Source organism: Oncorhynchus keta, chromosome 1 (assembly GCF_023373465.1).
Source record: "Oncorhynchus keta strain PuntledgeMale-10-30-2019 chromosome 1, Oket_V2, whole genome shotgun sequence".
Classification (NCBI taxonomy): Eukaryota; Metazoa; Chordata; class Actinopteri; order Salmoniformes; family Salmonidae; genus Oncorhynchus; species Oncorhynchus keta.
This window is the reverse complement of record NC_068421.1, coordinates 100,178,317-100,201,959: the sequence shown is the minus strand read 5'-3', so window position 1 is coordinate 100,201,959 and position 23,643 is coordinate 100,178,317. Positions and strand designations below refer to the sequence as shown.

Sequence of the window (23,643 nt, the reverse complement as noted above, 5' to 3'; positions counted from 1 at the left end):
GGTCAGAGACCTGGTGGTAGGCCTGATCACCAACAGTGATGAGACAGCCTATAGGGAGGAGGTCAGAGACCTGACCATGTGGTGCAATGACAACAACCTCTCCCACAACATGATCAAGACAAAGGAGATGATTGTGGACTACAGGAAAAGGAGGACCGAGCACTCCCCCCATGCTCATCGACGGTGCTGTAGTGGAATATGTTGAGCGCTTCAAGTTCCTTGGTGTCCACATCACCAACAAACATGGTCCAAGCACACTAAGACAGTCATGAAGAGGGCATGACAAAACCTTTTCCCCCTCAGGAGAATGAAAATATTTGGCATGGGTCCTCAGATCCTCAAAAGATTTTACAGCTGCACCATGGAGAGCATCCTGACTGGTTTCATCTCTGCCTGGTATGGAAACTGCTCGGCCCCCTGACCGCAAGACACTACAGAGGGTAGTGTGTATGGCCCAGTTCATCACCGGGGCCTAGTGGTTAGAGTGTTGGACTAGTAACCGGAAGGTTGCAAGTTCAAACCCCCAAGCTGACAAGGTACAAATCTGTTGTTCTGCCCCTGAACAGGCAGTTAACCCACAGTTCCTAGGACGTCATTTGAAAATAAGAATTTGTTCTTAACTGACTTGCCTAGTTAAATAAAGGTTAAATAAATATAGCCCTGCTATTGTTATTCTTATCTCTTACTTTCTTTTTTTTGTTGGTATTTTCATAAAATTGCATTGTTGGTTAAGGGTTTGTAAGTAAGCTTTCCATGGTAAGGTCTACTCCACCTGTTGTATTCAGTGCATGTGACAAATAAAAAATTATTTGGTTTTGGTGCAATGTACAGTACATTCGGAAAGTATTTAGACCCTTTACTTTTTCCACGTTACAGACTTATTCTAAAATGGATTAAATAAAACTTTTCCTCATCCATCTACACACAGTAATTGGGGGAGAGGGCCTTGGTCAGGGAGGTGAACCAAGAACCTGATGGTCACTCTGACAGAGCTCCAGAGTTCCTCTCTGGAGATGGTAGAACCTTCCAGAAGGACAATCATCTCTGCAGCAATCAACCAATCAGGCCTTATTAATGGTAGAGTAGCCAGAGGGAAGCCACTCCTCAGTAAAAGGCACAACAGCCTGCTTAGAGTTTGCCAACAGGCACCTAAAGGACCTCAGGCTTGGGTGAAGGTTCACCTTCCAACAACGCCGGAGTGGCTTCGGAAACAAATCTCAATGTCCTTGAGTGGGCCAGCCAGAGCCCAGACTTGTACCCGATCGAACATCTCTGGAGAGAACTGAAAATAGCTGTGCAGCGTCGCTCCCCATCCAACCTGACAGCGCTCGAGAGAATCTGCAGAGAAGAATGGGGAGAAACTCCCCAAATCCAGGTGTGCCAAACTTGTACTGAGTAAAGGGTCTGAATACTTATGTAAATGTGATTTATATACATTTGCAAAAATGTTTTTACCTTTTTTGCTTTATTATTATGGGGTATTGTGATGTCAGTATGGGGTACTGTGATGTCATTATGGGGTATTGTGATGTCATTATGGGGTATTGTGATGTCATTATGGGGTATTGTGATGTCATTATGGGGTACTGTGATGTCATTATGGGGTATTGTGATGTCATTATGGGGTATTGTGATGTCATTATGGGGTATTGTGATGTCATTATGGGGTACTGTGATGTCATTATGGGGTACTGTGATGTCATTATGGGGTACTGTGATGTCATTATGGGGTACTGTGATGTCATTATGGGGTACTGTGATGTCATTATGGGGTACTGTGATGTCATTATGGGGTACTGTGATGTCATTATGGGGTACTGTGTGTAGATTGATGAGGGGGGAAAAACAATTTAATCAATTTTAGAATAAGGCTTTAACGTAACAAAATGTCAAGGGGTCTAAATGCTTTCAGAATGCACTGTGAAATACTGTAATAGGCTACACATGGTTAACATGTAGTGTGACACACACTGATCCTCTCTTTATACTCTACATAAGTAGAAGTATTTTGGTTGTGAACGTCCTCAGAGAGCCTTTGGGAGCAGGGACTGCTGCCATAATATCCATCTCCCAGAGGTCTGTTATAGGCCCGACCCCCATTTCCTCCTCAGAGCAGACATCACACAGGAGCATTTTGTCCCACAGCCTTGAGCCATCAGCTTTGACATCCAAGGGTTAAAGATCTGAAATGATTGAGAAAGAACACGAGTCATCTGGGCCAGAGTGGCGTAGGAGGATAATTTATTCTCTTCTGTGACGGGGCTGTGGGAACACAAACATGTCATCAGACTGGCAGCCCACAGTTTGCAGGGAGGTTGAGTGTGTCCTGTCATGTCCTTGTTATTAGTTAGTCATCATTACTTCATTTAGCTGGTGTCAACATGACTCTGTTATGTGTATGTATACTGTGTGTGTTGTGCCATATGAACGGTGTTTGCCTATGCTTTCTCCCAGGTTGTCTGACAGATGTCGTGTTGGAGAATTCAGAGGAAGAGTGAAGAGAGAAAAGGCTCTGGAACCTCTGGAGCTGAAAGACTTCCCAGAACCCCCTCCACCCGTGACCAACGAGGAGAGCCCTGACATCAGATCCACTTCTGCCCCCTGCCCTGCCTACCACAGTCCCACATCCATCTCTTACCAGCACCTGGAAACTGACTTCCCTCCCCCAGATGAGTCCTACACCGAGCCCAAGACCTCAATACCCCAGCTTCATATTCAGCTGCAGTCTGGTACCAGGAGGAAGGGTCCGCTCCCCCCACCCAGACAAGACCATTCAAGACATCCACAGAACACCCACTCCCAGGAGTCTCTGTCTGGCTCTCAGGGCGGAGCTTCTGCCTCCCACGCCCCGGTCTCCTCCCACTTTGCCTCTGGTCCCACCCACTCCCCAAGGGGGGATTCTGAGCAGAGCAGAGGATTGGTGGAGAGGGAGCAGGAGACGGTACACCAGGTAGTGCCATCCAATCCTGATCCAGCCCTTCCTGCCTTGCCCAGTATGAGGTGCCATCGTTCTCCCTCTCCTCAGTTTGCTCCTCCTCAGCTGACAGACAAGCCTCCTGTCTCTCTCCAGCAGCACCATGACAACCCTGTCTCTCTCTCGGTCTGTCTGCACTATGACCAAAACAACAGGTAAGATTAGACTTCACTCTCTGATCTAGTTGGAACTATGATAGATAGACATTGGAGTTATCGGGCTGCTTGTAGCTGGTTTGAGAATTATTTAAAAGACAGAACACAGTGTGTACTTACTGACGGCATTAAATCAGGATTTCTAGACATAACAAAAGGTGTCCCACAGGGTTCGATTCTTGGTCCTGTTCTTTTCACTATTATATGAACAGCATTGGTCTATCTGTACAAACTGTGACTCTAATCTGTACGCATAAGCCACTGTTGTATACACTACTGCCCCTATGGCAGCTCAGGCTCTGTTGACTCTTCAATCTGCTTTTACTACCTTGCAGAAAGCATTGGTTGACCTGAAGTTGGTACTACATGCTGGGAAAACCAAGTACATGTTATTTTCCAAATCATGTAATAATGTAGCTGATGACTTGTGCATAAGTACGTTAGATGGTGCCCTCATTAATCGTGTCTCCGCCTATAAATATCTGGGCATCTGGATTGACAAAAAGCTATCTATTAAAAAGCATGTTGACGAGTTCGTCAAGAAATGAAAAATTAAGTTGGTCGTCTTCTATAGGTACAGGGCCTTTCATTAAATAGTAGAAAACAGATCATTCAGTCTACATGTATTCCCGTTGTATATAATATCACCATAATCTACATGAGTGCAGCTACCAGTGTTTTGAAGCCCTTGGACACAATTTATCAGCATGTTCGGTCTACTAACTCCCCGGTCTGCTAACTCTCCGGTCTACTAACTCCCCGGTCTGCTAACTCCCCGGTCTGCTAACTCCCCGGTCTGCTAACTCCCCGGTCTGCTAACTCCCGGTCTACTAACTCCCGGTCTACTAGCTCCCGGTCTACTAGCTCCCGGTCTACTAGCTCCCGGTCTACTAACTCCCGGTCTACTAACTCCCGGTCTACTAACTCCCGGTCTACTAACTCCCCGGTCTACTAACTCCCGGTCTGCTAACTCCCGGTCTACTAACTCCCGGTCTACTAACTCCCGGTCTACTAGCTCCCGGTCTACTAACTCCCGGTCTACTAACTCCCGGTCTACTAACTCCCGGTCTACTAACTCCCGGTCTACTAACTCCCGGTCTACTAACTCCCGGTCTACTAACTCCCGGTCTACTAACTCCCGGTCTACTAACTCCCGGTCTACTAACTCCCGGTCTACTAACTCCCGGTCTACTAACTCCCCGGTCTGCTAACTCCCCGGTCTACTAGCTCCCCGGTCTACTAACTCCCCGGTCTACTAGCTCCCCGGTCTACTAACTCCCCGGTCTACTAACTCCCCGGTCTACTAACTCCCCGGTCTACTAGCTCCCCGGTCTACTAGCTCCCCGGTCTACTAACTCCCCGGTCTACTAACTCCCCGGTCTGCTAGCTCCCCGGTCTACTAACTCCCCGGTCTACTAGCTCCCCGGTCTACTAACTCCCCGGTCTACTAGCTCCCCGGTCTACTAGCTCCCCGGTCTACTAACTCCCCGGTCTACTAACTCCCCGGTCTGCTAACTCCCCGGTCTACTAACTCCCCGGTCTGCTAGCTCCCCGGTCTACTAGCTCCCCGGTCTACTAGCTCCCCGGTCTGCTAGCTCCCCGGTCTACTAGCTCCCCGGTCTACTAACTCCCCGGTCTACTAACTCCCCGGTCTACTAACTCCCCGGTCTGCTAACTCCCCGGTCTGCTAACTCCCGGTCTGCTAACTCCCGGTCTACTAACTCCCCGGTCTACTAACTCCCCGGTCTACTAGCTCCCCGGTCTACTAGCTCCCCGGTCTGCTAACTCCCCGGTCTGCTAACTCCCCGGTCTACTAGCTCCCCGGTCTACTAACTCCCCGGTCTGCTAACTCCCCGGTCTACTAGCTCCCCGGTCTGCTAACTCCCCGGTCTGCTAACTGCTTCATGATAAAGGATGCAGCGGTGAGTGGCATGTTTGTCAGATGCTTCAAAACACTGGTAGCTGCACTCATGTAGATTATGGTGATATTATATACAACGGGAATACATGTAGACTGAATTATCTGTTTTCTACTATTTAATGAAAGGCCCTGTTCCTATAGAAGACGACCAACTTAATTTTTCATTTCTTGACTAACTCGTCAACATGCTTTTTAATAGATAGCTTTTTGTCAATCCAGATGCCCAGATATTTATAGGCGGAGACACGATCAATGAGGGCACCATCTAACGTACTTATGCACAAGTCATCAGCTACATTATTACATGATTTGGAAAATAACATGTACTTGGTTTTCCCAGCATTTAGTACCAACTTCAGGTCAACCAAGTCTGTAGTGGTATGTAGTAGTCGGTAGTGACTGGTCTGCTCCTCTTCTCAGTAGTCTGTAGTGGTATGTAGTAGTCTAGTTACTGGTCTGGTCCTCTTCTCAGTAGTCTGTAGTGGTATGTAGTAGTTGGTAGTTACTGGTCTGCTCCTCTTCTCAGTAGTCTGTAGTGGTATGTAGTAGTCGGTAGTGACTGGTCTGCTCCTCTTCTCAGTAGTCTGTAGTGGTATGTAGTAGTCGGTAGTGACTGGTCTGCTCCTCTTCTCAGTAGTCTGTAGTGGTATGTAGTGGTCTAGTTACTGGTCTGCTCCTCTTCTCAGTAGTCTGTAGTGGTATGTAGTAGTCTAGTTACTGGTCTGCTCCTCTTCTCAGTAGTCTGTAGTGGTATGTAGTAGTCTAGTTACTGGTCTGCTCCTCTTCTCAGTAGTCTGTAGTGGTATGTAGTAGTCTAGTTACTGGTCTGCTCCTCTTCTCAGTAGTCTGTAGTGGTATGTAGTAGTCTAGTTACTGGTCTGCTCCTCTTCTCAGTAGTCTGTAGTGGTATGTAGTAGTCTAGTTACTGGTCTGCTCCTCTTCTCAGTAGTCTGTAGTGGTATGTAGTAGTCTAGTTACTGGTCTGCTCCTCTTCTCAGTAGTCTGTAGTGGTATGTAGTAGTCGGTAGTTACTGGTCTGCTCCTCTTCTCAGTAGTCTGTAGTGACTGGTCTGCTCTTCTTCTCATTAGTCTCTAGTGGTATGTAGTAGTCGGTAGTGACTGGTCTGCTCCTCTTCTCAGTAGTCTGTAGTGGTATGTAGTAGTCTAGTTACTGGTCTGCTCCTCTTCTCAGTAGTCTGTAGTGGTCTAGTTACTGGTCTGCTCCTCTTCTCAGTAGTCTGTAGTGGTATGTAGTAGTCTAGTTACTGGTCTGGTCCTCTTCTCAGTAGTCTGTAGTGGTATAGTTACTGGTCTGCTCCTCTTCTCAGTAGTCTGTAGTGGTATGTAGTAGTCTAGTTACTGGTCTGCTCCTCTTCTCAGTAGTCTGTAGTGGTATGTAGTAGTCGGTAGTGACTGGTCTGCTCCTCTTCTCAGTAGTCTGTAGTGGTATGTAGTAGTCTAGTTACTGGTCTGCTCCTCTTCTCAGTAGTCTGTAGTGGTATGTAGTAGTCTAGTTACTGGTCTGCTCCTCTTCTCAGTAGTCTGTAGTGGTATGTAGTAGTCGGTAGTTACTGGTCTGCTCCTCTTCTCAGTAGTCTGTAGTGGTATGTAGTAGTCTAGTTACTGGTCTGGTCCTCTTCGTAGTCTGTAGTGGTATGTAGTAGTCTAGTTACTGGTCTCCTCCTCTTCTCAGTAGTCTGTAGTGGTATGTAGTAGTCTAGTTACTGGTCTGCTCCTCTTCTCAGTAGTCGGTTGTGGTATGTAGTAGTCTAGTTACTGGTCTGCTCCTCTTCTCAGTAGTCGGTTGTGGTATGTAGTAGTCTAGTTACTGGTCTGCTCCTCTTCTCAGTAGTCTGTAGTGGTATGTAGTAGTCTAGTTACTGGTCTGCTCCTCTTCTCAATAGTCTGTAGTGGTATGTAGTAGTCTAGTTACTGGTCTGCTCCTCTTCTCAGTAGTCTGTAGTGGTATGTAGTAGTCGGTAGTTACTGGTCTGCTCCTCTTCTCAGTAGTCTGTAGTGGTATGTAGTAGTCGGTAGTGACTGGTCTGCTCCTCTTCTCAGTAGTCTGTAGTAGTCGGTATTGACTGGTCTGCTCCTCTTCTCAGTAGTCTGTAGTGACTGGTCTGCTCCTCTTCTCAGTAGTCTGTAGTGGTATGTAGTAGTCTAGTTACTGGTCTGCTCCTCTTCTCAGTAGTCTGTAGTGGTATGTAGTAGTCTAGTTACTGGTCTGCTCCTCTTCTCAGTAGTCTGTAGTGGTATGTAGTAGTCTAGTTACTGGTCTGCTCCTCTTCTCAGTAGTCTGTAGTAGTCGGTAGTGGTATGTAGTAGTCGGTATTGACTGGTCTGCTCCTCTTCTCAGTAGTCTGTAGTAGTCGGTAGTGGTATGTAGTAGTCGGTAGTGACTGGTCTGCTCCTCTTCTCCTCAGTCTCTCTGTACAATGGCTCTTATTGATTGTCTCCATCCAGCAGCATTACCATGTGAATAACTCTTCCAACGCAGTAGCAGCATAGTTCAACAGCCTAGATCTGATGCCTTTCCAGAGCAGACCGACGTGATCTGTTACAGAGGCCGTTTGTTGCAACTCTGAGTTGAAACATAATTGATATCATCTGTAGAGAAGAGAGCTCTGTGGCGTACGGGACAATCCAGCCATGCAGGTTTAGGGGTGAGGGGAGGAGCACCACAGCCTCTTAGCATAGCCAGGATGTTGGGCACAGAGTCATGTGACAATCAGCCACTGGATGGTAGAATGACTGTAGTTCAGCTCCTTTCTGAGGAACATTTGTTACAACAGCTTTTTGACTTTTTGGGGCATCCTGTTCCATGTTCTCTCTGGGTTGACCTGTTCCATGTTCTCTCTGGGTTGTCCCTCTCCCCCCCTTTCTCCATCTGTGTATGTCTGTGATGATTCTAGGATGGAGAATGTGATCGAGCCAACCAGTGTGAGGAAGGTTCCTATAAAGATCATTCACTCAGAGAGCGAGAAGGAGAAGGAGAGCCGACAGTACCTGGTGCATCACAGTCACTCCACAGTGGAAGAAGCCCAGGGGCCCAGTCTGGTCCCCCTCAGCAGCCTGGGGACCTCAGGGGCCCCGGAACAGTCCTACTCTCTGTTCTGTGCCTACAGCCGGCAGAGGGACCAGGGGCCAGAGAGAGAGAAGACACTGGCCCCACCCAGTTACCCAGCCCCAGAACTGCCTACACCCCCACCCCCTTACCAAACCCCTGAGATGGACCTGGAGCAACACAGAGACACACACATGTGTCCTCTCAGGGTCCACAACAGCCAAATGGCAGTCCTGGCCACATCCCCACCCAGCCGACAGACCACCTCAGGCCCAGAGCCCCCCAGCGGTAACTGCGTGTCCCCTCCCGTCCCCCTCCCCCACTCTGAGGAGGATGTGAAGACAGAGCAGCTGGCCAGAGACATCATGAATAAGGATCGGTCCCTAGCTGACATCTTGGATAAGAGCTGGAGGAGGACCACCATGGACCTGATGGAGGGACTCTTCCCCCAGGGAGAAGTGCTGCTGGAGGGGAAGGAGAGGAGGACGGTGTCCCTCAAACACTCCTCACCACGGCCTTCAGAGGACAGGTCAGTTACTGCTCTTTTTTTAATATGTTTTTTTACCTTTATTTAACTAGGCAAGTCAGTTAAGAACAAATTCCTATTTTCAATGACGGCCTTAACTCTTAACACCTGCCCCTACCTAACGCTAATTTAACTGTTACCTAACCCTACTCCTTAACTAACCCTACTCTTTAACTAACCCTACCCCATACCTAACGCTAATTTAACTGTTACCTAACCCTACTCTTTAACTAACCCTACCCCATACCTAACGCTAATTTAACTGTTACCTAACCCTACTCCTTAACTAACCCTACTCTTTAACTAACCCTACCCCATACCTAACGCTAATTTAACTGTTACCTAACCCTACTCCTTAACTAACCCTACTCTTTAACTAACCCTACCCCATACCTAACGCTAATTTAACTGTTACCTAACCCTACTCTTTAACTAACCCTACCCCATACCTAACGCTAATTTAACTGTTACCTAACCCTACTCTTTAACTAACCCTACTCTTTAACTAACCCTACCCCATACCTAACGCTAATTTAACTGTTACCTAACCCTACTCTTTAACTAACCCTACCCCATACCTAACGCTAATTTAACTGTTACCTAACTCTACTCTTTAACTAACCCTACCCCATACCTAACGCTAATTTAACTGTTACCTAACTCTACTCTTTAACTAACCCTACCCCATACCTAACCCTACTCTTTAACTAACCCTACCCCATACCTAACGCTAATTTAACTGTTACCTAACCCTAGTCTTTAACTAACCCTACCCCATACCTAACCCTACTCTTTAACTAACCCTACCCCATACCTAACGCTAATTTAACTGTTACCTAACGCTAATTTAACTGTTACCTAGCCCTACTCTTTAACTAACCCTACCCCATACCTAACGCTAATTTAACTGTTACCTAACCCTACTCTTTAACTAACCCTACCCCATACCTAACGCTAATTTAACTGTTACCTAACTCTACTCTTTAACTAACCCTACCCCATACCTAACCCTACTCTTTAACTAACCCTACCCCATACCTAACACTAATTTAACTGTTACCTCACCCTACTCTTTAACTAACCCTACTCCATACCTAACGCTAATTTAACTGTTACCTAACGCTAATTTAACTGTTACCTAACGCTAATTTAACTCTTATCTAACCCTACTCTATAACTAACCCTACTCTTTAACTAACCCTACCCCATACCTAACGCTAATTTAACTGTTACCTAACTCTACTCTTTAACTAACCCTACCCCATACCTAACCCTACTCTTTAACTAACCCTACCCCATACCTAACGCTAATTTAACTGTTACCTAACCCTACCCCATACCTAACGCTAATTTAACTGTTACCTAACGCTAATTTAACTGTTACCTAACTCTACTCTTTAACTAACCCTACCCCATACCTAACGCTAATTTAACTCTTATCTAACCCTACTCTATAACTAACCCTACTCTTTAACTAACCCTACCCCATACCTAACGCTAATTTAACTGTTACCTAACCCTACCCCATACCTAACGCTAATTTAACTGTTACCTAACCCTACTCTTTAACTAACCCTACTCTTTAACTAACCCTACTCTTTAACTAACCCTACTCTTTAACTAACCCTACCCCATACCTAACACTAATTTAACTGTTACCTAACCCTACCCCATACCTAACGCTAATTTAACTGTTACCTAACCCTACTCTTTAACTAACCCTACTCTTTAACTAACCCTACTCTTTAACTAACCCTACTCTTTAACTAACCCTACCCCATACCTAACACTAATTTAACTGTTACCTAACCCTACCCCATACCTAACGCTAATTTAACTGTTACCTACTCCTTAACTAACCCTTATAGTATTCCTTCACATAGTGGGAGCCGGATTATAATAGTCTTCTGTCGCATAGTGGGAGCTGGATTATAATAGTCTTCCGTCTCATAATGGGAGCTGGATTATAATAGTCTTCCATCTCATAGTGGGAGCTGGATTATTATAGCCTTCTGTCGCATAGTGGGAGCTGGATTATAATAGTCTTCCATCTCATAGTGGGAGCTGGATTATAATAGTCTTCTGTCGCATAGTGGGAGCTGGATTATAATAGTCTTCCGTCTCATAGTGGGAGCTGGATTATAATAGTCTTCCGTCTCATAGTGGGAGCTGGATTATAATAGTCTTCTGTCGCATAGTGGGAGCTGGATTATAATAGTCTTCCGTCTCATAGTGGGAGCTGGATTATAATAGTCTTCCGTCTCATAGTGGGAGCTGGATTATAATAGTCTTCCGTCTCATAGTGGGAGCTGGATTATAATAGTCTTCCGTCTCATAGTGGGAGCTGGATTATAATAGTCTTCCGTCTCATAGTGGGAGCTGGATTATAATAGTCTTCCGTCTCATAGTGGGAGCTGGATTATAATAGTCTTCCGTCTCATAGTGGGAGCTGGATTATAATAGTCTTCCGTCTCATAGTGGGAGCTGGATTATAATAGTCTTCCGTCTCATAGTGGGAGCTGGATTATAATAGTCTTCCGTCTCATAGTGGGAGCTGGATTATAATAGTCTTCCGTCTCATAGTGGGAGCTGGATTATAATAGTCTTCCGTCTCATAGTGGGAGCTGGATTATAATAGTCTTCCGTCTCATAGTGGGAGCTGGATTATAATAGTCTTCCGTCTCATAGTGGGAGCTGGATTATAATAGTCTTCTGTCGCATAGTGGGAGCTGGATTATAATAGTCTTCCGTCTCATAGTGGGAGCTGGATTATAATAGTCTTCCGTCTCATAGTGGGAGCTGGATTATAATAGTCTTCCGTCTCATAGTGGGAGCTGGATTATAATAGTCTTCCGTCTCATAGTGGGAGCTGGATTATAATAGTCTTCCGTCTCATAGTGGGAGCTGGATTATAATAGTCTTCCGTCTCATAGTGGGAGCTGGATTATAATAGTCTTCCGTCTCATAGTGGGAGCCGGATTATAATAGTCTTCTGTCGCATAGTGGGAGCTGGATTATAATAGTCTTCCGTCTCATAATGGGAGCTGGATTATAATAGTCTTCCATCTCATAGTGGGAGCTGGATTATTATAGCCTTCTGTCGCATAGTGGGAGCTGGATTATAATAGTCTTCCGTCTCATAGTGGGAGCTGGATTATAATAGTTTTACGTCTCAAGGTGGGAGCTGGATTATAATAGTCTTCCGTCTCGTAGTGGGAGCTGGATTATAATATTCTTCTCATAGTGGGAGCTGGATTATAATAGTCTTCCATTTCATAATGGGAGCTGGATTATAATAGTCTTCCGTCTCATAGTGGGAGCTGGATTATAAAAGTATTCAGTCTCATAGTGGGAGCTGGATTATAATAGTCTTCCGTCTCATAGTGGGAGCTGGATTATAAAAGTCTTCAGTCTCATAGTGGGAGCTGGATTATAAAAGTCTTCTCATAGTGGGAGCTGGATTATAAAAGTCTTCCGTCTCATAGTGGGAGCTGGATTATAAAAGTCTTCTCATAGTGGGGGCTGGATTATAAAAGTCTTCTCATAGTGGGAGCTGGATTATAATAGTCTTCTCATAGTGGGAGCTGGATTATAAAAGTCTTCTCATAGTGGGAGCTGGATTATAAAAGTCTTCTCATAGTGGGATAAAGCTGGATTATAAAAGTCTTCTCATAGTGGGGCTGGATTATAATGGGAGTCTTCTCATAGTGGGAGCTGGATTGTAAAAGTCTTCTCATAGTGGGAGCTGGATTATAAAAGTCTTCTCATAGTGGGAGCTGGATTGTAAAAGTCTTCTCATAGTGGGAGCTGGATTATAAAAGTCTTCTCATAGTGGGAGCTGGATTATAAAAGTCTTCTCATAGTGGGGGCTGGATTATAATAGTCTTCTCATAGTGGGAGCTGGATTGTAAAAGTCTTCTCATAGTGGGAGCTGGATTATAAAAGTCTTCTCATAGTGGGAGCTGGATTGTAAAAGTCTTCTCATAGTGGGAGCTGGATTATAAAAGTCTTCTCATAGTGGGAGCTGGATTATAAAAGTATTCTCATAGTGGGAGCTGGATTGTAAAAGTCTTCTCATAGTGGGAGCTGGATTATAAAAGTATTCAGTCTCATAGTGGGAGCTGGATTATAATATTCTTCTCATAGTGGGAGCTGGATTATAATAGTCTTCCGTCTCATAGTGGGAGCTGGATTATAAAAGTCTTCTCATAGTGGGAGCTGGATTGTAAAAGTCTTCTCATAGTGGGAGCTGGATTATAAAAGTCTTCTCATAGTGGGAGCTGGATTATAAAAGTCTTCTCATAGTGGGAGCTGGATTATAATATTCAAGTGTTTTAAGAGGTTTGATTTGTGTTAGTAATAACATCTCATGAGAATGACATCATTCAAAGTAAAGGGGGAATTTAGCCACCCGATGGTGAAGTTTTGAATTGCAGCTCAGTCCCACAAATCTAATTTCCAGTTTGTGTGTGTATACTTGTGTTCTAACTGAGTCCATCTCTTATTCCAGGAGTGAGGAGGACAGTGTAACGGCAGCAGTTTCTTTGGGGACCAGCTCCACCTATTACAGCACGTCGGCACCAAAGGCTGAGCTTCTGATCAAGCTGAAAGACATGCAGGAGAGGGAGGGGCTAGAGGAGGAGCTGGAGGAGGAGTCAGCGGATGAGTTAGACCACGACCTGGCCAATAAAAAGGTACCAAGAGCCCTCTTTACTGTAATGCTCTCTGTAGCTAGACGTCTAACCCTAACTCTGTGTTCTACTATAACAGACATCTAACCCTAACTATGTGTTCTACTATAACAGACATCTGACCCTAACTCTGTGTTCTACTATAACAGACGTCTAACCCTAACTCTGTGTTCTACTATAACAGACATCTAACCCTAACTCTGTGTTCTACTATAACAGACATCTAACCCTAACTCTGTGTTCTACTATAACAGACATCTAACCCTAACTCTGTGTTCTACTATAACAGACATCTGACCCTAACTCTGTGTTCTACTATAACAGACATCTAACCCTAACTCTGTGTTCTACTATAACAGACATCTAACCCTAACTCTGTGTTCTACTATAACAGACATCTAACCCTAACTCTGTGTTCTACTATAACAGACATCTAACCCTAACTCTGTGTTCTACTATAACAGACATCTAACCCTAACTCTGTGTTCTACTATAACAGACATCTAACCCTAACTCTGTGTTCTACTATAACAGACATCTGACCCTAACTCTGTGTTCTACTATAACAGACATCTAACTCTGTGTTCTACTATAACAGACATCTAACTCTGTGTTCTACTATAACAGACATCTAACTCTGTGTTCTACTATAACAGACATCTAACCCTAACTCTGTTCTACTATAACAGACATCTAACCCTAACTCTGTGTTCTACTGTAACAGACCTCTGTAGCTAGACATCTAACCCTAACTATGTGTTCTACTATAACAGACATCTGACCCTAACTCTGTGTTCTACTATAACAGACATCTAACCCTAACTCTGTGTTCTACTATAACAGACATCTAACTCTGTGTTCTACTGTAACAGACATCTAACCCCAACTCTGTGTTCTACTATAACAGACATCTAACTCTGTGTTCTACTATAACAGACATCTAACCCTAACTATGTGTTCTACTGTAACAGACATCTAACCCTAACTCTGTGTTCTACTATAACAGACATCTAACCCTAACTCTGTGTTCTACTATAACAGACATCTAACCCTAACTCTGTTCTACTATAACAGACATCTAACCCTAACTCTGTGTTCTACTATAACAGACATCTAACCCCAACTCTGTGTTCTACTATAACAGACATCTAACCCTAACTCTGTTCTACTATAACAGACATCTAACCCTAACTCTGTGTTCTACTATAACAGACCTCTGTAGCTAGACATCTAACCCTAACTATGTGTTCTACTATAACAGACATCTGACCCTAACTCTGTGTTCTACTATAACAGACATCTAACCCTAACTCTGTGTTCTACTATAACAGACATCTAACTCTGTGTTCTACTGTAACAGACATCTAACCCCAACTCTGTGTTCTACTATAACAGACATCTAACTCTGTGTTCTACTATAACAGACATCTAACCCTAACTATGTGTTCTACTGTAACAGACGTCTAACCCTAACTCTGTGTTCTACTATAACAGACATCTAACCCTAACTCTGTGTTCTACTATAACAGACATCTAACCCTAACTCTGTGTTCTACTATAACAGACATCTAACCCTAACTCTGTGTTCTACTATAACAGACATCTAACCCTAACTCTGTGTTCTACTATAACAGACATCTAACCCTAACTCTGTTCTACTATAACAGACATCTAACCCTAACTCTGTGTTCTACTATAACAGACCTCTGTAGCTAGACATCTAACCCTAACTCTGTGTTCTACTATAACAGACATCTAACCCTAACTCTGTGTTCTACTATAACAGACATCTAACCCTAACTCTGTGTTCTACTATAACAGACATCTAACCCTAACTCTGTGTTCTACTATAACAGACATCTAACCCTAACTCTGTTCTACTATAACAGACATCTAACCCTAACTCTGTGTTCTACTATAACAGACATCTAACCCTAACTCTGTTCTACTATAACAGACATCTAACCCTAACTCTGTGTTCTACTATAACAGACCTCTGTAGCTAGACATCTAACCCTAACTCTGTGTTCTACTATAACAGACATCTAACCCTAACTCTGTGTTCTACTATAACAGACATCTAACCCTAACTCTGTTCTACTATAACAGACATCTAACCCTAACTCTGTGTTCTACTATAACAGACATCTAACCCTAACTCTGTGTTCTACTATAACAGACATCTAACCCTAACTCTGTGTTCTACTATAACAGACATCTGACCCTAACTCTGTGTTCTACTATAACAGACATCTCACCCTAACTCTGTGTTCTACTATAACAGACATCTAACCCTAACTCTGTGTTCTACTATAACAGACATCTAACCCTAACTATGTGTTCTACTATAACAGACATCTAACCCCAACTCTGTGTTCTACTATAACAGACATCTAACCCTAACTCTGTTCTACTATAACAGACATCTAACCCTAACTCTGTTCTACTATAACAGACATCTAACCCTAACTCTGTTCTACTATAACAGACATCTAACCCTAACTCTGTGTTCTACTATAACAGACATCTAACCCTAACTCTGTGTTCTACTATAACAGACATCTAACCCTAACTCTGTGTTCTACTATAACAGACATCTAACCCTAACTATGTGTTCTACTATAACAGACATCTAACCCCAACTCTGTGTTCTACTATAACAGACATCTAACCCTAACTCTGTTCTACTATAACAGACATCTAACCCTAACTCTGTTCTACTATAACAGACATCTAACCCTAACTCTGTTCTACTATAACAGACATCTAACCCTAACTCTGTGTTCTACTATAACAGACATCTAACTCTGTGTTCTACTATAACAGACATCTAACCCTAACTCTGTGTTCTACTATAACAGACATCTAACCCTAACTCTGTTCTACTATAACAGACATCTAACCCTAACTCTGTGTTCTACTATAACAGACATCTACCCCTAACTCTGTGTTCTACTATAACAGACATCTACCCCTAACTCTGTTCTACTATAACAGACATCTAACCCCAACTCTGTGTTCTACTATAACAGACATCTAACCCCAACTCTGTGTTCTACTATAACAGACATCTAACCCTAACTCTGTGTTCTACTATAACAGACATCTGACCCTAACTATGTGTTCTACTGTAACAGACATCTGACCCCAACTTTGTGTTCTACTATAACAGACATCTAACCCTAACTCTGTGTTCTACTATAACAGACGTCTAACCCTAACTCTGTGTTCTACTATAACAGACATCTAACCCTAACTCTGTGTTCTACTGTAACAGACATCTAACTCTGTGTTCTACTGTAACAGACATCTAACCCTAACTCTGTGTTCTACTATAACAGACATCTAACCCTAACTCTGTGTTCTACTATAACAGACATCTAACCCTAACTCTGTGTTCTACTATAACAGACATCTAACCCTAACTCTGTGTTCTACTATAACAGACATCTAACCCCAACTCTGTGTTCTACTGTAACAGACATCTAACCCTAACTCTGTGTTCTACTATAACAGACATCTAACCCTAACTCTGTGTTCTACTGTAACAGACCTCTGTAACTGCTGCACTCATTTACAGTTGGGCAGGGAACATTTGGTGAATCATGGTTTGTTTACCTAAGACCACAAACATGCCACTATTGACCAGCATTGGTCATAAACTGAGAATTAAAAGTAGGTATTGTCCTTGGTTCAGTTCAGAGCTATCTGAAGTCATACACAACAGAGATGCTGCCTGGGCCAAAGCTAGATTCACAGACTCGGGCCCAGACTGGCAGTCTTTCAGGTGATTTGAGAAATCTGTATGTAAAACTAGTTAAAAAAGCAAAATCAGATTATTATGTAAATACCCTATTTGAATGTACAGGGAACCCAGCTACATTTTGGAAAGCTGTTAGGTCACTGAAGGGTTATGTCTCTTCTTCTCTCCCCTTCTCTCACTCCATTAGGGTGGGGATACAAATGAGGTAGACATCTATCACTCCATTAGGGTGGGGATACAAATGAGGTAGACATCGATCACTCCATTAGGGTGGGGATACAAATGATGTAGACATCGATCACTCCATTAGGGTGGGGATACAAATGATCTGGACATCTATCACTCCATTAGGGTGGGGATACAAATGATGTCGACATCTCTCACTCCATTAGGGTGGGGATACAAATTATGTAGACATCTCTCACTCCATTAGGGTGGGGATACAAATGATGTAGACATCTATCACTCCATTAGGGTGGGGATACAAATGATCTGGACATCTATCACTCCATTAGGGTGGGGATACAAATGATGTAGACATCTATCACTCCATTAAGGTGGGGATACAAATTATGTAGACATCTCTCACTCCATTAGGGTGGGGATACAAATGATGTAGACATCTATCACTCCATTAGGGTGGGGATACAAATGATGTAGACATCTCTCACTCCATTAGGGTGGGGATACAAATGACCTGGACATCTATCACTCCATTAGGGTGGGGATACAAATGATGTAGACATCTCTCACTCCATTAGGGTGGGGATACAAATGATGTAGACATCTATCACTCCATTAGGGTGGGGATACAAATGATGTAGACATCTCTCACTCCATTAGGGTGGGGATACAAATGATGTAGACATCTCTCACTCCATTAGGGTGGGGATACAAATGATGTAGACATCTATCACTCCATTAGGGTGGGGATACAAATGATGTAGACATCTATCACTCCATTAGGGTGGGGATACAAATGATGTAGACATCTATCACTCCATTAGGGTGGGGATACAAATGATGTAGACATCTATCACTCCATTAGGGTGGGGATACAAATGATGTAGACATCTATCACTCCATTTCAAGACTACCTTGTTTAGCTAAGGTTCTTGAATCCTTGGTTAATGTACAACTTTTTTCTTTTCCATGGCAAGTTTGTGGGCAAGGAATAATTAACTACATCATCTCCACCCCTCAACCAGTATTCTACAAGAGCACAGACACAAGGGACAACAGACAAACCAGTATCTACATTACAGATGAGCTGTAGGCAATCATCAATGACCTTGGACCACAGAAGGTAGTTGCACTGGTGACAGACAATGCTGCGAACATGAAGGCTGCTTGGTCTAAAGTGGAGGAGTCCAACCCTCACATCACATCCATTGGCTGTGCTGCTCATGCATTGAATCTGCTCCTCAAGGACATCATGGCACTGAAAACAATGGATACACTCTACAAGAGAGCCAAGGAAATGGTTAGGTATGAGAAGGCTCATCAAGTTATAGCAGCAATCTACCTCACCAAGCAAAGTGAGAAGAATAAGAGCACCACATTGAAGCTGCCCAGCAACACCCGTTGGGGTGGTGTTGTCATCATGTTTAACAGTCTCCTGGAGGGGAAGGAGTCTCTCCGAGAAATGGCCATATCACTTTAGAATGGAGATGCAATATGGTAGACATTCCAACATATCTCATCAGCCACCTGGTGGAAGGGACTTTGTGGATCTGAGGCTCTTTCCCCTGTTGCCTCCATCATCCTCCAAATCCCACCAACATCAGCCGCCTCAGAGCGCAACTGGTCCTTGTTTGGGAACACACACTAAAGCACGCAACAGGCTGACAAATACAAGGGTTGAAACATTGCTGGTCATCTGAGCAAATTTGAGTCTTTTTGAGCCTGACAATGAGCCATCCTCAAGAAGGTTGGAAAGGGACAGTGAAGATGAGGCTCATCATTGTAGTCGGTATAAAATATGGGCTGGACCTCGCTGTCTGTAAGAAGAGCTTATTATTATATTATTATTATTATTATTAAGAGCTGCTTTCTCTTTTATTTATTTACAAAGCAATCTGACAAACTCCCTCCATGTGTAACATCATTCATTAAGATAAGAATCATAAGTTACCAAACCTGTTCTCAGGAATGGAAAACACTAGAGATCCCTTCAGTCTATTCCACAGAGGAGCATAAAAACTATCTGCACACTGCAGTTAGATGTGCTGGTGCCACTCAGGCAGTTAACATTATTGATTGAGGACCTCTATGTAGTTGAATGTGATTGATTGTTTGTATTGTTTTATTATTCTTTATATTGTAATGTATACAGGGCTATCTTTTAAAATAGATCTCAATGTGACTCCCTGTTTTAAATACAGGTTCAATCAAATTAAATAGTATAGTGGTTCTGAATGAGATGAGAGATTATTTCACCCTTGACTGCCTCTTTGTCCCTAACCATTCTCTGATTCTGACCTCTAACCCTCTCCTCCTAGGAGCTCATGGACTCTCAGCAGGAAGCTGCAGGTGCTGCGTGAGGTCAGGATCCTAAACTCTGACCTCTAACCCTTTCCCTCTCGTCCTGCAGCAGGAGCTGGTGGACTCTCTCAGCAGGAAGCTGCAGGTGCTGCGTGAGGCCAGGGAGAGTCTTCAGGAGGATGTCCGTGATAACAACGCCCTAGGAGAGGAGGTGGAGGCCACGGTGCAGCAGGTCTGTATGCCAAACCAGCTGGACAAGTTCAGGATGTTCATAGGAGACCTGGACAAAGTGGTCAGCCTGCTGCTGTCCCTGTCCGGACGCCTGGCCAGAGTGGAGAACGCCCTCAACAGCCTGGAGGATGGTACATCACCTGAGGAGAGGGTGAGTTAGAGTTGGGGAGAGAAGAGGAGAGGGTGGGTTAGAGCTGGGGAGGAGAGAGATGAGGGGGAGGAAATTATGAGTTAGAGAGGAGAGGTGGGTTAGAGTTGGGGAGGGGAGAGGGTGGGTTAGAGCTGGTTGAGATCAGGGCTCTGTGCAGGCCAGTCAAGTTCTTCCACACCAATCTCGACAAACTATTTCTGTACGGACCAGGCTTCCTGCGCGGGGGCATTGTCATGCTGAAACAGGAAATGGCTTTCCCCAAACTGTTGCCACGAAGTTGGAAGCACAGAATCGTCTAGAATGTACTTGTATGCTGTAGCTTTAACCTCTAGCGTCGAGCAATCCCGTATCCGGGAGCGTAATCATAGCCTCAAGCTCATTACCATAACGCAACGTTTCCTATTCATGAAAATCGCAAATGAAATGAAATAAATATATTGAAACACAAGCTTAGCCTTTTGTTAACAACACTGTCATCTCAGATTTTCAAAATATGCTTTAACCAAAGCTACACAAGCATTTGTGTAAGAGTATTGATAGCATAGCATTAAGCCTAGCATTCAGCAGGCAACATTTTCACAAAAACAAGAAAGCATTCAAATAAAATAATTTACCTTTGAAGAACTTCGGATGTTTTCAATGACGAGACTCTCAGTTAGATAGCAAATGTTAATTTTTTCCAAAAATATTATTTGTGTAAGAGAAATAGCTCCGTTTTGTTCATCACGTTTGGCTAAGAAAAAAAAACGAATATGCAGTCAACACAACGCCAAACCTTTTTCCAAATTAGCTCCATAATATCGACAGAAACATGGCAAACGTTGTTTAGAATCAATCCTCAAGGTGTTTTTCACAATTCTATTTGATGAAAAATCATTCCTGGCAGTCGGTTTCTCATCCGAGGCAAACTGAAAAATACTGCAGCTGGAGATGACGCAATAATTGCGACGGAGGACACCAAGCGACCACCTGGTAGATGTAGTGTCTTATGGTCAATCTTCCAATGATATGCCTACAAATACGTCACAATGCTACAGACACCTTGGGGAAAACGTGGAAAGGGTAAGCTGACTCCTAGCTCCTCCACAGCCATATAAGGAGTCATTGCCATGAGGCGGTTTTAAAAAATGCGGCACTTCCTGATTGTATCTTTATCTGGGTTTTTTCTGTAATATCAGTTCTGTGGGACTCACAGACAATATCTTTGCAGTTTTGGAAACGTCAGTGTTTTCTTTCCAAAGCTGTCAATTATATGCATAGTTGAGCATCTTTTCGTGACAAAATATCTTGTTTAAAACAGGAACGTTTTTCATCCAAAATGTAAAATAGCGCCCACTATATCCAAGAATTTAAGATTTCCCTTCACTGGAACTAAGGGGCCTAGCCCGAACCATGAAAAACAGCCCCAGACCTTTATTCCTCCTTCACCAAACTTTACAGTTGGCACTATGCATTTGGGCAGGTAGCGTTCTCCTGGCATTCGCCAAACCCAGATTAGTCCGTCGGACTGCCAGATGGTGAAGCGTGATTCATCGCTCCAGAGTCCAATGACAGTGAGCTTTACACCACTCCAGCCGTCGCTTGGCAACGCACATGGTGATCTTAGGCTTGTGTGCTGCTGCTGCTCGGCGATGGAAACCTATTTCATGAAGCTCCCGACGAACAGTTATTGTGCTGACATTGCTTCCAGAGGCTGTTTGGAACTCAATAGTGAGTGTTGCAACCGAGGACAGACGATTTTTACGTGCTCCACGCTTCAGCACTCAGCAGTCCCGGTCTGTGAGCTTGTGGCCTACCACTTCGCGGCTGAGCTGTTGTTGCTCCTAGACATTTCTACTTCACAATAACAGCCCTTACAGTTGACCGGAGCAGTTAGACCAGGGCGGAAATTTGACGAATTGACTTGTTGGAAAGTCACTGAGTGCCCCGTTGAAAGTCACTGATCTCTTCTGTAAGACCATTCTAATGCCAATGTTTGTCTATGGAGAAGAAATAGCTGTGTGCCAGATTTGATATACTTGTCAGCAATGGGTGAGGCTGAAATAACCGAATCCACTAATTTGAAGGGGTGTCCATATACTTTTGTATATATAGTGTACATGTTATCTCCCCTCTCAGATTTACTTCATTAACAGATACATGTTATCTCCCCTCTCAGCTCTACTTCATTAACAGATACATGTTATCTCCCCTCTCAGCTCTACTTCATTAACAGATACATGTTATCTCCCCTCTCAGCTCTACGTCATTAACAGATACATGTTATCTCCCCTCTCAGCTCTACTTCATTAACAGATACATGTTATCTCCCCTCTCAGCTCTACGTCATTAACAGATACATGTTATCTCCCCTCCCAGCTTTACTTCATTAACAGATACATGTTATCTCCCCTCTCAGCTCTACTTCATTAACAGATACATGTTATCTCCCCTCTCAGCTCTACTTCATTAACAGATACATGTTATCTCAGCTCTACGTCATTAACAGATACATGTTATCTCCCCTCTCAGCTCTACTTCATTAACAGATACATGTTATCTCCCCTCTCAGCTCTACTTCATTAACAGATACATGTTATCTCCCCTCTCAGCTCTACTTCATTAACAGATACATGTTATGCCCCCCTCCCTTCCACAGAGAACCCTGACAGACAAGAGGAAGCTGTTGATCCAGCAGCATGAGGATGCCAAGGAGCTGAAGGAGAACCTGGACCGCCGAGAGAGAGTGGTCTACAACATCCTGGCTTCCTACCTCCCAGAGGAGAGCCTGACCGACTACCAACACTTTGTCAAGATGAAGTCTGCCCTCATTATTGAGCAGCGCAAACTAGAGGACAAGATTAAACTGGGAGAGGAGCAGCTCAAGTGTCTGATGGACAGCCTGCCGCTAGAGCAGAGGATGAGCCTGTAACCCCTGACCCCTGGATCAGAGAATGGCTCCAAACGCACATGACTTCTCAAACTGTGTATGATGGACCTGACCACTCTGGCCTCACTGCAGTGGAACCCTATGGCCACTAAGGGGCAGCAGAGATTAGCAGAGAGGAGCAGCAGTACCCCACTAGATGGCAGCAAAGAACAGAGCTCCAGACTGTAGGGGTTGTAATGTTTAGTTGAAGTTTCCTCCTCAGTATCTCAACACTGATCTGAGTCTAATGGAGCCCCACCAGAACGTGTGTGTGTGTGTGTGTGTGTGTGTGTGTGTGTGTGTGTGTGTGTGTGTGTGTGTGTGTGTGTGTGTGTGTGTGTGTGTGTGTGTGTGTGTGTGTGTGTTACACACACACACACTAAATAAAGGTTAAATAAATAAACAAATAATAATACAATAAAACCCAACATGAAACAATTTCAATGATGTTACTGAGTTACAATTCATATAAGGAAATCAGTCAATTGAAATAAATTCATTACGTCAGAATCTATGGATTTCACATGGGAGGACATAGGCACACCCACTGGGGAGCCAGGCCTAGCCAATCGTAATTAGTTTTTCTCCACAAAAGGGCTTTATTATCACAGGCAGAAATACTCTTCAGTTTCATCAGCTGTCCAGGTGGATGGTCTCGGACAATCCCGCAGGTGAAGAAGCTGGATGTGGAGGTCCTAAACTGTCCGTGGTCTGCGGTTGTGAGGCCTGTTGGACACACTGTCAAATTCTGTAAATCGACAGCAGTATGGTA

At 43.9% G+C, this 23,643-nt stretch overlaps 1 protein-coding gene across 3 annotated transcripts in view; it reads left to right on the top strand.

The window, feature by feature from the left end:
- Positions 1–23,381, top strand: part of shroom2a (shroom family member 2a) — a 108,088-nt gene extending 84,707 nt beyond the window's left edge. For all 3 annotated transcript variants that reach the window (XM_052468996.1, XM_052468994.1, XM_052468997.1), the window contains 5 exons: positions 2,455–3,129; positions 7,966–8,646; positions 13,154–13,337; positions 19,691–19,963; positions 22,602–23,381. In XM_052468996.1, coding sequence (XP_052324956.1) covers positions 2,455–3,129; positions 7,966–8,646; positions 13,154–13,337; positions 19,691–19,963; positions 22,602–22,874 — 2,086 coding nt within the window. In that variant the 3' untranslated portion in view covers positions 22,875–23,381. The remainder of the gene's footprint in view (positions 1–2,454; positions 3,130–7,965; positions 8,647–13,153; positions 13,338–19,690; positions 19,964–22,601) is intronic.
- Positions 23,382–23,643: the final 262 nt, after the last annotated feature.